At 34.5% G+C, this 16,688-nt stretch overlaps 1 protein-coding gene across 1 annotated transcript in view; it reads left to right on the top strand.

The window, feature by feature from the left end:
• The first annotated feature begins 12,180 nt into the window (after positions 1 to 12,180).
• The window catches only part of LOC148874280 (Protein phosphatase 2C family protein), a 29,133-nt gene continuing 24,625 nt past the window's right edge, over positions 12,181 to 16,688 (top strand). Inside the window, exon 1 of the mRNA XM_088965000.1 lies at positions 12,181 to 12,902. Within this exon, the coding sequence (XP_088821126.1) occupies positions 12,636 to 12,902 (267 nt within the window). The 5' untranslated portion in view covers positions 12,181 to 12,635. The remainder of the gene's footprint in view (positions 12,903 to 16,688) is intronic.

Here is a 16,688-nt window from a genome sequence, read left to right as displayed (position 1 = left end):
TATTTTACTTATTTTTGTAGTGATTTCTCCCTAGATTCTTCTATACATTCTAATTTGTCACTAAGCAGTTGATTCGTGTCTTCTATCTAGAAACACTTTCCCATCGCGTAAGCTATCTCAACAAACATCGTTTATATTTCTATTGGTAAGAATGCTTCTTGGCCATAGATTAAGAATATGGAGTTGATTGTGTACTCTTCCTAATCATTGTGTGATAAGCCCAGAGTGTCTCGGATAACTTCTCAGCCTAGTCCCTTTGATTTTTGGCCACCAAAAATCTTTTATTAAACCACACTTAGGTGGCATTCGGTAGTGTTGAATTGACCTCCGAACACAAAAAATATTGCTTTTTCGAAGGTCAAAGGTCATCCGGATGCACCTCTATACCGCTTGTTTGAACAACAAAAATACCTCCGAATCATTCTACCTCCAAGTGCATCTGGAGGTTGCGGACGAAATGTTGATTTCATCTATACCCCCCTCTCTCTCTCTCTCTCAAAAGATAGTCTTCTCTCCTCCTTCACAATAGTGAACAGAGGAGTCGACAGGCCAGATCACCGACTATTCTCAATATCAGGATGGAGAAAGGAAACTCTTTGGGGGCGTTCTTTTTTTTGGATTTTGAGAGGGGGGAAAGTTGGTCAGTGGGATTTTGGTTCCCATTGACCGAGAATCCCATGTTCATTTTTCAAATTAATGGGATTTTTGGTTCCCATTGACCGGCTCCTAGGTGGGTAAATAACTTTCCCACCTAGGAGGAAAATTGCTAACACTTGAACGGGACAAAAATGCCCCTTTTAATAACGAATTTTTATGACTAAAATGGTCATTACCTTATTTACTTGAGAAATAAAAGAACATGGGTAAATGCACTTACCCAAGTAAGTGTTTCCCAGGAAAAACTTACCTAGGTAATTGCATTTACCCGAGTAAGTAACTTACTGAAAGGTTAACGAGGCCTTTATATTCCTTCTTCTCAGCTCCCCCTTTTTGCTTGACGAGAAGAGGCATAGCAATCGATATGAGGATGGTGACGGGAATGTACTACGGTGATGCGAAGAGGGTCGGTCCAAAGATCTGGTTAAGGAGAGTAAGGTAACGGAACTTGAAAGACCAACTTGGATTGGTCAGGTCGGTCTACGATTGTGGTGATGATGGCTTTGGAGATGACAAAGAAGTCAATGATGATGATCTTCTCAACAACACTACCCCTCTTTTGCAATGATTGGAAAAAGTAGAGATCAATGAAGAGCTTCAATTTCTTTTGATATTTTTTTGTCAAATCTGAACTTCTCTACCACTAGCTTTTCCATTGCATTTTTCCTTGCAAGATTGAATTGGGATTTCAATTTTGTTTTTTTAGTAGGAATATTCAATCATAATTTGCTATAGAAGTTGGAAACAAGTTGAGATAGTTATAGAATTCTCTGTATCACCAACCAACCAGATCACTAACTCTTCTTCTTCTTCTTCTTCTTCTTCTTCTTCTTCTTCTTCTTCACTATGGTGAATAGATGAGTCAACTAACAGGATCACTAACTTTTGGAGAAGGAACCAACTTTTAGATAAGGAAAATTAAAAAAAAAAGAAAATGAATAAAAAGGAGAAAGAGATAATGAAAAAGAAGGGAAACAAGAGGAGAGATGGAAGATAGGGAGAAGGAGCAACAACGCTACTCTAATCGCTATTGCTAGTGAAAAAGAGTAGGTGTGCCCTTGTGAAAATGAAAACAAAACATTTTTGAGGGAAAAAAATTCTCTCTTAAGGCCCCGTTCACTTTTTGGTAAAGCTCAGTTTGGAAGGAGTGCAAATTAAATTATGTAGAGTGCAAAATCTTGTATTTTGTATTATTTTGTATGTATTTGCACTGTACATATTTGTATTTGCACTCTATCCAAACTGAGCCTAAGTTACTTACCTGGGTAATGCAATTACCCGGGTAAGTTTTTCCTGAGAAACACTTACACTTACCCGGGTAAGTGCATTTACCCATGTTCTTTTATTCCCCAAGTAAATAAGGTACATGACCATTTGATCCATAAAAATCCATTATTAAAAGGGGCATTTTTGTCCCATTCAAGTGTTGGCAACTTTACCCCTAAGTAGGAAAGTTATTTACCTAGGTAAGTGGTACCAAGGAAAATAAACTTTTCCTGGTCCCCACAAAAATCTGAAAAAGAACATGGGATTCTTGGTCAATGGGAACCAAAATCCAAATCCCATTAACCAACTTTCCCCCCTTTCTAAATTCAAAAAAAAGAATGCCCCCTATGTGTGCCCCCTTTAAAAATTAATAAAAAATTATTGATCTACCCATCCCCTGTTTTTTCATTTTCACGTTGATGACTAGAGATTTGACCCCATTTGAAGTTTTTATATTTACATTTCCCTTTTCTCTCTTTCTCCAAAATTCAAATATTAAGATGATTTATTTATTAATTTATTTTACTATTTTAAATTTTTTATTATTTTCATTTGTTGGTTAATATTTTGTGTTTATTTTACAATATTTAATTATTTAATTGAAATAGTTGCAATATTAAATCATCCTTAATAGTATATTTAATATTTTTTATGTATTAGTTAAGAATGTTTTGGTATTCTAAGATTTTTAAATAATAAAGGCAAAAGCCATAAAATTTTTATTTTACATTACATTTGATAATATTAATTTTTATTGATATCATTATGTTTTACACTTTGATATTATTTTTTATAATAACTTATAGTATTTTTTTCATTTTTATTATTTTTATAATATTAATCTTTTTATTACTCTTTTAAATATTATTTATTAGTTTTATTTATTATTTGTTTAATATTTTATTATCTTAGTCATTTTCATCTATCTTTGTTTAAAAAAACTTAAGGGGTAAATTTGTAAATGCACAATTTTTAGATGTTACAACATCCATATTACCGAACAACTCTACTATATTCAAATGTCTGCAAAAACAAAAAAACAAATTTTCCACTAAATGCTTTCAGAGCGTTTTCGAAGGATTTTTTTATTTTTTATTTTTGCTTTCAGACTTCAGATTTACCGAATGCCACCTTACACTTGTTTGGTTTACTAGTGGAGCATTTATTTGCTAGTTGTGAAGAAGATTGAGACATTGCTAATAAATGGAATAAATTTTGCTGTTTTCTCAGAAAACATTTTTTCTCTATTTTTTTTTTCTTTGTATTTTTTGTTTGTGATCCTTGCTGGTTATTGCCACATAGGAAGGGCGGTTTATATTGAGAAGAGCCTACACCAGTCATTACAGAAGTGGCTGCTATAATGGAAGGCTTGCACCTGGCTAAGTTATTGTCATTGGCCTCAATTATAATTGAGACGGATGCTAAAGCTGTACTTAAAGCCATATCTGCTGATCATGACCCTTTATGAGGATTCATCACATTATTCCACAGTGTCGCAGTGTGATGGCAAAATTTACTTCCTCTATGCACTCACTCACACATCTTACACTTGTAATGGGTTGGCTCATAGCCTCATAGGCTACCTATGTTTGCCATTTACACAATTGTTCAATGACCAGGTCCCTCACTCTAAACTCTGTGAGAACTTTGATTTCTGCTGAGGAGACTGGATTGATTGGAGACAAAATCATGCACACTGGTTTGGGCTATCTATCAGGATGAACAATCAGTGTTCAATACAGATGGCCTCAGATGAGATATAACTTTGATAATATGTTGAATGGATTTGCTTTTAGGCTTCAAATAAAAAGTAAATCTTTTGAAGAATGTGAACTCGGCATTAGAAGCCCAAGGTTGTGTTTGTTTTCGGTGGAAAATTCGTCGCTGTAAAACTCAATCGATGGGTACCGTTCGAGTTTGTTTTATGAGATAATCAATGTAAATGTACATCGATTATCGATGAAAAAGTCAACCCATGTGTTTCGATGTAAACCTTACACTGAATTGAATTTTACACAAAAAAACAAACGCAGCCTAAAAGAATTGAACACTGTTTTCTGCATCAAAAGTTTGTGGCAGGTTTTGAACTCAAATTCTCTTTGGTCAAAATATTTGGAGGCAAAATTCCTAATGAATCAACACCATTATTTCATTAATGGAGGGTCTAGTTCAAGAACTTGGAGAACTAATGTTAACTCCAACAACTTATAAATATGTTTATTTGCTCCTTCAACAACTTAAATTTATGCCTATTTGGCATATTCAGCAAGGGCAAATTTTCTTTTGGTTTGACAAGTGGTTTGATGAATGTCTTCATCTAGACTCTAGATGCTCATGGAAAATTCATAACCAAAAATTCACATGGCATTCTAAGGGATAAATTATAAATCGGAAAATCTATGATGCGGAAAATATATGGTATGGGAAGAGTTTTGACCAATTAAAAGCCATCCATGAATTTTGATAAATAATACCTGATTGGCTACTACGTTTATAATTCTAATTGATTGGTCAGAAGTTTTTCAGATATTGTATCTTTTTCATATATCATAGTCAAATCCCATCATAAATCTCCAAAATATGAGCTAGCAAAATGGATCTATAATCCACTTATTCCTCCAAAAATCTCTTTCTACATTTGGTAAGTTCTTCGTAGGAGCGTTCCTATTGATGATAGTTTAAGGAGAGGGTGGGGGTCCAATTTGCTTCCACATACAATTGTTGTGGTGTTAGGCATCTTGAAACTACAGATCATTTGCCCATTCAGTGTCTTGGCTTCTAAAATCTGGGCATACTTACAAATTCAATGCCACATAACCAATCATTCAAAGCACCGCTATTGCACTGGATACAGTGTTAAAGGCACTCAAATTCTGAGGTCAGCCAGATTTTAAAACTCACTCCCGTCTTTGTTGCCTAAGAAGTTCGGAAAGAGAGGTATAATAGACAAATGGATGGATAACGTTTCTCCACTCAATCTGTCACTTGTAAGGTGAGTGGTTGGCTTAGAGAGCTGCAACTAAAGACCACCACCAAATGTGCTTCTTTTGGCTGAGTTTGGAAGGAGTACAAATGCAAATATGAAGCATGATTTTCAAAATCGGACCAGACCGGAAAAACTGGGAACCAGTCACTTAATCAGTCGCATTTTCACCAAAACCATTGATTTTGGTCAGTAAATCGCTGAACTGACCGGTTAATCGTTCGAACAATTTTGACTATTTTTTGATTTTTTTTAACTTTTTTATTTTTTTGTCAGAACGGGCCAGCCATCAGGTCAAACGGTCGGACCGTTCAAACTGGTAACCGAATCCCTGACCAGTTCGGTCACCGGTTTAGTTTTAAAGACCATGATATGTAGAGTGCAAAACCTTATATTTTGTATGTATTTACGCTGTACATATTTGCATTTGTACTTATTTCAAACTGAGCCATAGTGAAAATTTGTTGCTTGAAGCTCTTGGCATCTAAACTCCCCCACTTCCTAATATTCTTAATTTTAATGTTGATGCTACAGCTAAAGGCAACCTAGGTACTAGTGGTGGTGGTGTTCTATGAGACCACAATGGATGAGTTGTTTATTCATTCTAGTCATTCTATAAGATGGGCACTAATGTTGGGAAAATAGTTACAGAAATTTGGAGGAAAATGTTTGAAAAATGTCTAAAGATACTATCTTTAGAACGTTATTTATTTCCATTCAGTTTTCTAAGTTTTTTGTTGAGTTATTGACAAATTCATTCTCAGTCCTCCATTAAAATCCTAGATGCATTCAAAATCTATGAACTGTTTGGCATTATGAACATCATCGTCGAAAGTGATTATCTGTTGGTAGTTCATTTTCTTATGGATAACTCCACATTCCCGTGGCAGCTTACTAAATTGATGGACGAAATTATGGAGACAATGGAGGACCTCACTACTTGGTTTCAACATTGCGAGAAGGAAATAAGGTTACAGACCTTCTTGCTAACCTGGCCCGAAGAAGCTTTGTCTCGACACCCTTTTCGTTTAGATTTAATCTCCATTGTGATATGTATTCATCTGTTAATAGTCCATGAGAATTAACTTCAGCTTCCCACCATTAGAGTTGGCTATGTTAAGGGATGTGTTGAGATTTGTAAGGAAGAGATTTCATTTCCTTGGGTTTGGGGCAAGGCGAATTATGTCCTCCCCTCTATATTTTTTAACTTTTGATACTTGATAATAAAATTTCACAGTGGTCGCCTCTCCACTTTTTCTTTTTCTTTTGATGCCAAAAGGCAATTTTCATTGAAAATGCTTAGATTACAAGAAATAGACACAAGAACCCAAGACTCAAACCTATAAAATCGACAAAAACAAACCAATTCCAACTAGACAACATTACAAAGATAAAAACAACAACCTAGGACAGCTAAGCACCAAGAGTGTTGTCAAGCAAGGCCTTTGCAATCAACATCAATGAAGAAATCAACTGCAAACAAAGGTCATAATCCTTCAACAGAGATCACAAAGCCACCAAAGACTCCTAAAACAATGAAGCACAACCAAAAACCTGAAACACCTACTGACAACCACAAAAGAAAAAACAAAAAAAAAAAAGAGAAGCTAAATCTAAACACACCAAAGACCCTTGACAAAACAATAAAAGAAAAAATAAACTTCAGTTGTTTGGAGTTAATTAAAAAACATACAACCTAAATGTTTTTCCCCTAACTAAGTAGTTTGCAGCTTCTATTTTGCACTACCACAGTGCCACTACCAAGCCTCAAGCCTAAATAAATGAGGGTCCCAACTCTTCAAATAAGTTAGGTTGTCTTTAGAAGAGCTGAACTCAAGAATTCTGCTACTTCAAAGCACTAGTAATTAAGCACATGCGTTGCATGTGAGAAATTTTTTTAAATATTAATTAGTTTAATTTTAGATTATATCATAGTTAAGATAGAAATTGAAAATTAATAAAAGTAATAATATGATTAAAAATAAACTTAAATGCTTATACCAAATAACAATTATTATTATTATTATTGTTATTATTATTATTATTATTATTATTATTATTATTATTATTATTATTATTATTAAATTTTGTGTTCCATTTCTATCATAAATAAAAATAATTTTTATTTTAATAATTATTTTTATTTAATATGATGAATATATAACATTAGAAATGTTCTAAAATGTTTTTGACAAAATTCTGTATATTTTCATTTTTGATATTCTATCTTTTTTAAATATTTATTATTCAATTATGACATCATGGGTTTCTTAGAAAAGTTTGATCATTGACCCACCATCTAGATAAGAAAATAGCTTTGCTTTCAGTTTAGTTTTAAATTAGGAAAAATTATAATCAGAACTGGCTCTACATTTCAAATTATAAAAACCCCTTCCATGTCATCGGAGGTTTATGTGGCTATTGCCAACATGGGACTCTTAATCCATGTTGGACACAACAAAAAGCTTATATTGAAATTGCCCTTTAATGCTGGATGATTGGAAAATAAGAAAATGGTTTTTAGCCTCTCTCTCTCTCTCTCTCTCTCTCAACGACTATGTGATTTCTCTGTCTACCTATTGTTCTCCCTCAATCTCTCTCATTCTTTTTCTTAGTCAATCTCTCATTTTTCTCGTTATTTTTATCATTCCCCCTCAGTTTCTCTCACACTCCTCTTGTTTTTTTTTTTTTTTGTATTTTCTTACACACTTGTATGGTATTAATCATACAGTATAAAAGAACATGAGACCAACTTGGTATAATTAAAAAAATCATTACACCAATTTGATAAAAATTCACAAGAAACTCTTGGCGTTGAAATTTACACCAACTTGATAGAAATTTATAACTTGATTGTATACAGGTGGTTGGTCCCTTTAGTTCTTTTATATGGTCTAATTAATATTATAAAATTTTGTAAGAAAAAAAAAGGAATGTGAGAGGTAGAGGGAGAATGATAGAAACTGAGGGAGAATGAGATATTAACCAAGAGGGAAAGTAAGGAAGAAGAATGAGAGAGAATAGGAAAATATTTTTATTTCCGATTGGTTTTAAATTTTACATTCAATTTCTATCATTAATAAAAACATTTCTTATTTATCATACTTATAATTGTTTAATATGTATGTTAAAAACACTTCTAATTTTTTTATTTTTTTTATTTCATCTATTTTTTGAACTTTATTATTTAATCGTGACAACATGGATTAGCCCATTTGACCCAAATAGTTTAATTTCTTACCACCACGTAGATGAAAACTCTATTTTTTCTAGGTAGATTTTAAAAGTATAAGCTTTTATGTTATTGTAATTATTAATTTATTAAGTATGGATTTAATTAATAGAATTTAATGATATGATAAGAAACAAAAATGACTTAAATATAAGACTCATTGAACATAAATGCAAGTTAATAAATTAAACATTCAATTTATTGAGAGGGAATTGAGTGCATTGAATATCATACCTCTTTTCAACTCATTTAATATAAAAAACCGATTACCCTATTTGCCCTTCACTTTTTATCAATAAATGTAAATGTAGAGGGGTAAATTTTGTCCTAAAAAAATTCCAAGAATATTCTAGAGGCCATTCGTGCTTTTTAAAATAGTATAGATATAGATATAATGAAATTCTATAAAAGTAGTATGATGAATAATAATTATTTTTATTAATAATAAAGTTGGAACAAAATATAAAAAAGAAAAAGAAAATTAATAGCTAACCCTTGACCCATTACATGAGTCAAATGACTTAATAGTTCAATTGGCCAGGTTATTGGGTTGTTAACTGAGTCAATAGTTTTTTATAAAGTAATTTGGTGGTGAAATTAATAACCTGAATTTTCTAGCGGGGTGACTTGTTAGCCGATCCAATCATAGATTTAAAACAATGTTTGTTATTGGAATTGATGTTTTGCAACAAAAAGTGGAACATGAAATTTTTGAACCTAATTTTCCTTTGTCAATACATCCCAATCCACCAAAATTTTCTTGTAAAAATAAAATCATCCCTAGGAATCTGTATACATCACTAGGGAGTTGTAGCTTGTCCAATTAGGGGTGTAAGTTTGGCCGGATTTGGTTGGGTTGAGCTCAACCCTAACCTAATCAAAGTTGTTGAAACCCCAACCGTAACCCTAGCTAAACCCTAAAATTTCGGATTGGGTTCAGGTCAGGCTTGGGTTGGTCTTAGATTGGCCCAATTTTTCTAATTCCTTTTCGTCAAATGTACTTATTCTTAAATTGTAAAGATCGTTCATATTAATTTAGCATTATCATGTGTAGAAGAACATAGTTATCTTGTTTTAGAAAAAAAATGCCTTTAAACTAAAATTGTTGACATACAATATAAATACATATATGTATATATAGATAAATACATAAATACTTATAGCTGAAAAAATACATAATATAGATGCATAATTGCATGAATAATAAATCTGCATATACACAAGTAATTACATGCATATATACATATTTATATAATATTTGTACATGCAAATAAGAATTAATTTAATTCAGGTTCCTGTTTTTCAACTCTAACCCAAACCTGAACTTCAACCCAACCCAACCCAATCATAGTTTTTTGGGGGCCTGGTTCGGGGTTGGTTTAGGCAAACCCAGCCCCAAGTTGCAGCCCTATGTCTAATATCTAGAAACTTGCTTAATTGTCAAGTACCTGAAGTTGGGTTGGAAAATTTTGGCTGTCTACGTTTTTATGATCTTTGTGCCATCCTCGTTACTCTCCTTGAGTGACACATCAGTTCATAGAGAAGGCCTTTTGACAGGCTGTCAAAGGTGGATTGACAAAATTTTCTCATTTGGGTTAAAGAGTCATAAGATAATTAACTAATGGGGACAGCCAACTGAATGTATAATCACCAAATTTTCTAGTTCTTATAAAAGGTTCCATTTTCATTACATTATTGGAAAATAAAAATAAAAATCTATATTATACTAATGTATTAAATTCAACTTTTATCAGTTTCCAAACAATCACCCAAATATTTTAATCTTTAAATCCAGTGGATGGGTCAAGACATTCAAATTAAGAAGTAAAAAAAAAAAAAAAAAAAATCAAAATATAAAAGAATGACAATAAAATCCTCTCAAGCCAAAAATCTCTCAAATATAATTTTTTCGTTCTCTCTTTTCAATGGTCAATCTTTGTAACCTCTTTACCAAAAGAAAAAAAACATTTGTAACCTCCCCCCTTTGGCCCCTTATTAAATCCCTCTTTCCCTTCTTTCAGATCTCTTAGGACTTCTCTTAGCTCTTTTTAATGAAATACTGTATAAATTGGATTAATTGGGTTGGCTTTAGGGCTAATCGTCCAAGCCCAAACCTAGACATGGACTGTGGGCTTTGACCTAGATTGGGTATTTGCCAACCTAGACCCCACCTAACCCAAATCCAACACCACTTGGGATGGGGTCGGGTGGATTCGTCTTGGTTTGGGTGGGTTGTTTAGGGTTGAATCTTCTCATGTTTTGCTTTTTATCTTTATTTCAAAATAACTGCTGGGATACCACCATAGTACTGCAACAGGAAGGATGAAATGTACCATCCCCATTGTTTCTCGTTCTCGTAATTATTTAAGCGCTATAAAACAATTGTTAAATAACATTGTATGACTTTATCTTTAAGTTTTTTTCTAAACGCTTCATTATCAATTGATAAAACCTTTTTCTATAAAAATCTTTCAAATTCTTATTCATTGGATTCACCTGACTATTAACATATCCATAATCCATATCTATCTATTTATCTATATAAAGCATATATAAATTAATACATAAAGCACACCTAATGTACAAGAATAATAAATTAGGTTTGGGTTAGGTCAAGTTGTTCAAAGAATCACCTAATCTTTTGTTAAAATGAGGTTGAATAAATTTTTTTGGTTTGGGTTTGGCTAATGTGTATGTGTGTGTAAAACCCATCATGCGGGCTATGTGGCTTGTGGGCCTTACGTGCCCCTTATTAAAACATCAAACCTACCCCCAATTTTTCCTATACTCTTAGGATCTATTTGGTTCATGGAAATAGGTTATTTCAATTCAAACTATTTCATTGGTGGGACCCATTCTCATTCCAGGAGGAATGGGATTTTCCCATATTGGAGAATGACTGTTCTAACCCCGTAGAAATGTGATTCTCATTCTGCCTTCCTATTTTTATATTTTTGACAAAAAATCCCATTTCGACCCTAAGTCATCATCGATTCATCCTCTCATATTTCTTCATCCAAGTTAGCCATTGACGACCACCATCTTCGACGAAGTAAGATCGGTCACCAGTCGGTCGTCCTTCTCTTATTCTTCATTTTCTCTCTCCCTCTTTCTCCTCCCTTTTATCGCTGCCGCTGCCATTAACACCGTTGGACATACCCTCTTTTTTTCCTCCCCTCTCATTTCTTCTTTGTTCTCCTCTTTTTCAAAATCTTTGTCCGGTCAGCTAGAGCCCAGAATCTAGGGGTGTCAATTAGACTGGATTTGGTCCAATCTGATTTAGTTCAATATAAATCCATTATAAATGGACAAGATCCAATTCAATCCAATGAATGTTTTGGACCAATTTGGACCAGTCCAATTTAATGCTTGGACCGTCCAATCTGTTCAAATTCATTTTGATTTAGATTGGTTTGAACCCAAACCTAGTCTATTGGCACATATATTTTTACCTTATATCAATGGATTAGATATTGGCTTAATCCAACCCAATCCAATATCAATTTGTCACAGACAAACAAGGTCCAATCCAATCTAATAAATATTTTGGACTGAATTGGTCCAATCCAATATACCTTGTTGTTCCGTCCAAATTGATTTTGGATTGAATGGGGTCCAATCCAAAACTGGTCCATCAACCCCCTTATCGGAGTCCATCTTCTTTCTTTTTCTTCATCTAAATATCATGTTACCATTGTGACAACAACTGAATAAAGCCTGAAACCTGCCCTTCTTCTTCTTCTTCTTCCTCCAAATCTTTTCCATTATCACTGTAAATAAGGGCAAAACTGAAAAGCTTGATCAATTTTAATTTCAACTTCCGATTGAACCAAATAACAATAATCTAATTCCAATTCCAATTCTTATTTAAACCAAATAAGTGATTCTGATTCTAGTTCCTAGTAATTCCTATTTCAATCCTGACCACTAACCAAATGGACCCTCCGTATGTACTATAATACCCAAAAAATGAGCACGTACATAGTTTCTACGGGTTAGCTCGTCCTCACGTATATAATCCACGATATTAGCTTTTTGGGAAGCTCGTGTACTGAATGGATAACTGTTTTTGATATTCTATCTAACAGTGGAGTAAAAAAAAAAGGGAAAATCCATTCGATCATCCTTAAAAGAAAGTAAAAAAAAAAAAGTGAAGAAGTATTTACTATTATCATTTTCCAAAGTTCCAACAACAAAAGCTGTTTATCTTTCCATCTCCCCCACTTTGCGGAGAAATACATTTGTAATAGTTTTCAGCTCCTTGATGTCCTTTGTATAAAACCATCCATTTTGTTCTTTCTTCGTATGCGAAGTAATTAATGCAAGGAAAACCCAAGAATAACACATTTAAGCAACCTCCATTCGATCCTTCTGTTTTCTTGACCAATTCGATCTCTTTTGTTCTCCCTCTCTCTCTCTCTCTCTCTCTCTCTCTCTCTCCCCCTTTTGTTTTCCGGATCTTTGATTTGATTTCATTTGTTTTGTCATTGGCGTTGAATGGGTTCGTGTTATTCATTGTTAGAGGGGTCAGTAGACTCTATGGACTACAATCAGAGTAAGATAAGGAAGAAGAAGAAGAAGAACAGCAGCTGTAGAAACAAGGATGCATTTAAGAGTTCTAGCTCCTTTGCGTCTTCAGCAGCAGAGCAGGAGCTCCATAGAATTCCCGGGAGGATGTTCTTGAATGGCTCCAGCGATATCGCGTGCTTGTATACGCAGCAGGGGAAGAAAGGCACAAATCAAGATGCCATGCTGGTCTGGGAGGTCAGTTTAGTTCGGTTTCTGCTTTTCAGTGTTATTCTCTCTGTTATTAGATGTTCAGTATCAGAGGCCCAAATGTTAAAATGGGCAATAATTTAGCTAAACTGCACTGATTTTACTATTTTTATGGTTTTGAACTTTAGATTACACGTTTATTAATTCCTTTATGGGTTCTGAAAACCCAGTCTGGGCTTCAATTTGTTAATGGTTTTGGTGTCTATAACCTTCCAGAAACCCATAAATAATAAAGGATATAGATTCTTAAGTTGCATATGTTACTACTTGAATCGTTTAGTTTAGTTTAGTTTCAATCTTTCAGCCTTTTCTCCTTTTTAGGTTCTTAATATCCACTTGCTGGGTTTATCATTCTTAATGGTTTAGGCCTTTAGGGTGAATGAGCTTGAAGATTCGCAAATGATAATGAGAGGCAAAAATCAATAGGGCACTACTGTTACTATTTCTGATCTCTACATGCAATTAAGCACAGAACTATTCCAACAAGTCAAGCACTCAATTTCACCAGGGGAAGGACATGTTTTGTTTGATTTTTGATGTTTAGATTTTTTTTTGGATATTTAAGCACCTAGTCTACGGAGCAGTTCGGCAGGCGCAGGACAGTAACAAACTAGTGGGAATTGCAGTGGCAGATCAAGGAAGAGAAGTTTGGTGGGATGGAGGTGATGCCCCCCTGGTCCCTCTGTTCTAATTTTCTTGATATTACTTCTATTATTTTTTTATAGTAAAATAGAATTTATTAAATAAAAAAAAAATACAAGAGAAGGTGATAAAGAATCACCGGAAAGAGAAAGTAACACCATGCAATAACAAAGACCCAACATCTGCTCAAACAAATAAAAAATCAGTACACCCACCCCAGAGGGCAAAATAACTCCAAACCAAAATAGAACCTCCTTTCGTCACCAATCAGTATCAAAGGTAGCAGCAACCTCATCCACTCCCAATCTTCGGCTCCAATCTTTCACTCACCTAACAATCTACATACTATTCTCAGAATCAGTAACCCCAATCCAACTCTCATACAACTAAGACACTAATGACGGAAACTGGACTCCATATCATTGCCAATCACCTCTTTATCCATTGAGCCTCCTTTATTGGCTTAATTAGAATCCAACACTATCCTCCTCTTATTAACCTTCTTAATCTTCTTCACCTCTTATGAGGACCAGCCTCAAATAAACCCCTTTCAGCCTGGCAAATACTTTCAAAACTTGGATAGCTCTTTGATTTCTTTAACATTTAAAGTGTTACAGCATTAGAAAATTTCTCAACCTTCCTCTGATCTTTGTCCTCAGATCTATCACTCAAAGAAAGCCCTTGTGATTCCATGATCATATTTCACTATCTCCTTTCTCCTCCCTCTGATACTCCCCTCTTCTTTCTCTCCCTGATAGAACCTAAACTGTCCTCTTCAATAAAGTTGTCTCGACCCTTATCTTTTTCAATAATGTTTTCATATTGTTGTTTCTCTTTTTCTTTGTTTTCTGACTCTTGAAAAGCCTTCTTCGCAAACTCTTTCCCACCCGAAAAAGAATAATCTCAATGTTTTTCTCACTTCAACCTCCTTATTCATCACTTTCTCCATCTCCTCCCTCTTCGTCACCATCTCCATTGTCCTCTAATGGTCTCATCCCATAGCTCCTTTTTTTTCTGATAAATAACTGAAATTTATTAATCACTTAAAACAATAATGTGTACAATGTGTTATACATCAATTAGAGAACAAAATGTTTCTCAAATCCATGAAAAATAACATTACAAATTCAGCCTAATCGATTCTTGCCCACCCTTTGTCTTGCCAATACATCAGCGAAAGGGTTGGCTGATCTTTGTACCCATTACAATTGCACATGCATCCCTACTGTTAGCCACTTGGACTTTTTTATTTCATTTCTATAGAGCCGTAGAACATCCTCCTTTTTCTATAACCAGCTGACCACCACCTTAGTGACACTCTTAATCACTAGCTTCTTGATCTTCATTTCATGTGCCTTTTGTACCCCATGTATCACAGCCAAAATTTAGGCTCTTAGAGAGTTGCCTACCCCTATTGGTCCTGAAAACAAGGCCCTTATTTTTCCCTTTTCATCTATGAACACACCTCCTATCCCTTAAGGTCCCAATTTTACTGTTCCTCTATTTTAGTGAATTGATACTTTACCTCTTCTCAAGAAAAGGTCCTGAGTTCCACATTCTGCCCTCATCAAAGTTTGGCTTGATGAAGCCCTCCTTCAGTGGTGTCCCACTCTTGTGATTTTTTTTTTCTTTCTTTTGTGTTGTGATCCATTTCCTTACTATGCCTTTGTAAAGAAAGGATAGAAAAGTTCCAGTGATTTGATCCAATGCCACCTTAACAGTGATGAATTCAATGACAACCTCCCAAGATCTTTCTTTCTCCTTGAATCTGGCATTCCTTTCCTCCCAAATTGTCCACTCGATTGCCTCCACAACACCATTCCTCTTTTCTTCCGACATTTGAAAGATTAAAGGGAAAAAATGTTGGAAGGGTTTAGAATCCATCATATGGATGGCCGAACCATACTAGATGGCTGGGTGAAATTTCAAAATTTTTTCTAACCCTTGTAGGAACCGATTTTTCGGTGAATTTTAAAACTGAGTTTTCCGAATCGATCTCGCACTGAACCAGACTAGATATGAAACCAAATTAAAAGGGGAAATTATACTTGATACGGATACCACAAGTGCAAATCCCAAGGTGGAAGTTCACGCCCAAATCACTCCTAAAACCAGCCTCCACTGAAGATGGCGTAGTGTGTAGGTGAAGTCGGTTCAAAAACACTATTTTCAGCAAAACTGTGATCCAACTTGCTTGAATCGAATGAGGGTAAGTGAGCCTGATTTTCTTCAATGTTTTTATTGTAAAAACTAAAAGAATAACTGATTAAAAATCAATTCTAGAAAGCCTAGGTTGTGATAGGGTTTTTGGAAGACAAAAGAGAAGAAAAGAGAACAAGAGAGAGTGGTGTTCTAGTCTGGTTCACCCTCTTCTTTTATCTCCTTATGAAGCACTCTCCTAATCAAAATAGGAGATTATCCAAACCTAATTTGGATCTAGACTCTATTAAGAGATAAACCTTATCATCTAAAGTGGATGGGTGCTCCATACCCATTTCCAAACCCAGATTCGACCTAGAGCATTGTCATGTGACAACTTACTTAATCTTATTAATTATGGGCCATAGGCCCATTTACTTCAAAGGCTCACAACTCAAGATGTTGCATGGCCACTTTAGTCTAATATCAAGATTAAACTTAGTGATTAGCAGAATAGAACAGATCTGAATAACTGTATAAGAGAGGAAGATGGCAAAGAGAAGAGGTAAGAGAAGAAGAAGTCAAAATTAATCACCCTTCTCCTCTAACCCTATTTTATTAATCTCTAAAAATTGATGATGACAAGTATACCCTTAAGTGGGCGGCCAGCTTGGCAATTACATAAAGAAAATAAAATAAGAACAAATAACAGGCCCATTAAGTGAGGCCCATCAACATAAAATAAAAGATAAAATAAAGGATATCACACGAAAGGCTGTTAGGGCCCATTCGGCCCAGTCTCTTTACACTCCCCCTCAAGCTGAGCATAGATGTCAATCATGCCCATCTTGCTTATATAGTGTGTCAATTTCCCCCTGGGAACTCCCTTGGTCAAGATATCAACCAGTTGCTCTTCTGATGTGATAAATGGTAAACAAACTTCTCCTGAAGAGACTCTTTCCCTTATTAAATGCCTATCAACCTCAATGTGCT

The sequence above is a fragment of the Nelumbo lutea genome, chromosome 1 (genome assembly GCF_056320005.1).
Source record: "Nelumbo lutea isolate HS-2025 chromosome 1, American lotus-T2T, whole genome shotgun sequence".
NCBI lineage: Eukaryota > Viridiplantae > Streptophyta > Magnoliopsida > Proteales > Nelumbonaceae > Nelumbo > Nelumbo lutea.
Note: the sequence above shows the minus strand (reverse complement) of the source record. Positions and strands in the feature narration are given on the sequence as shown.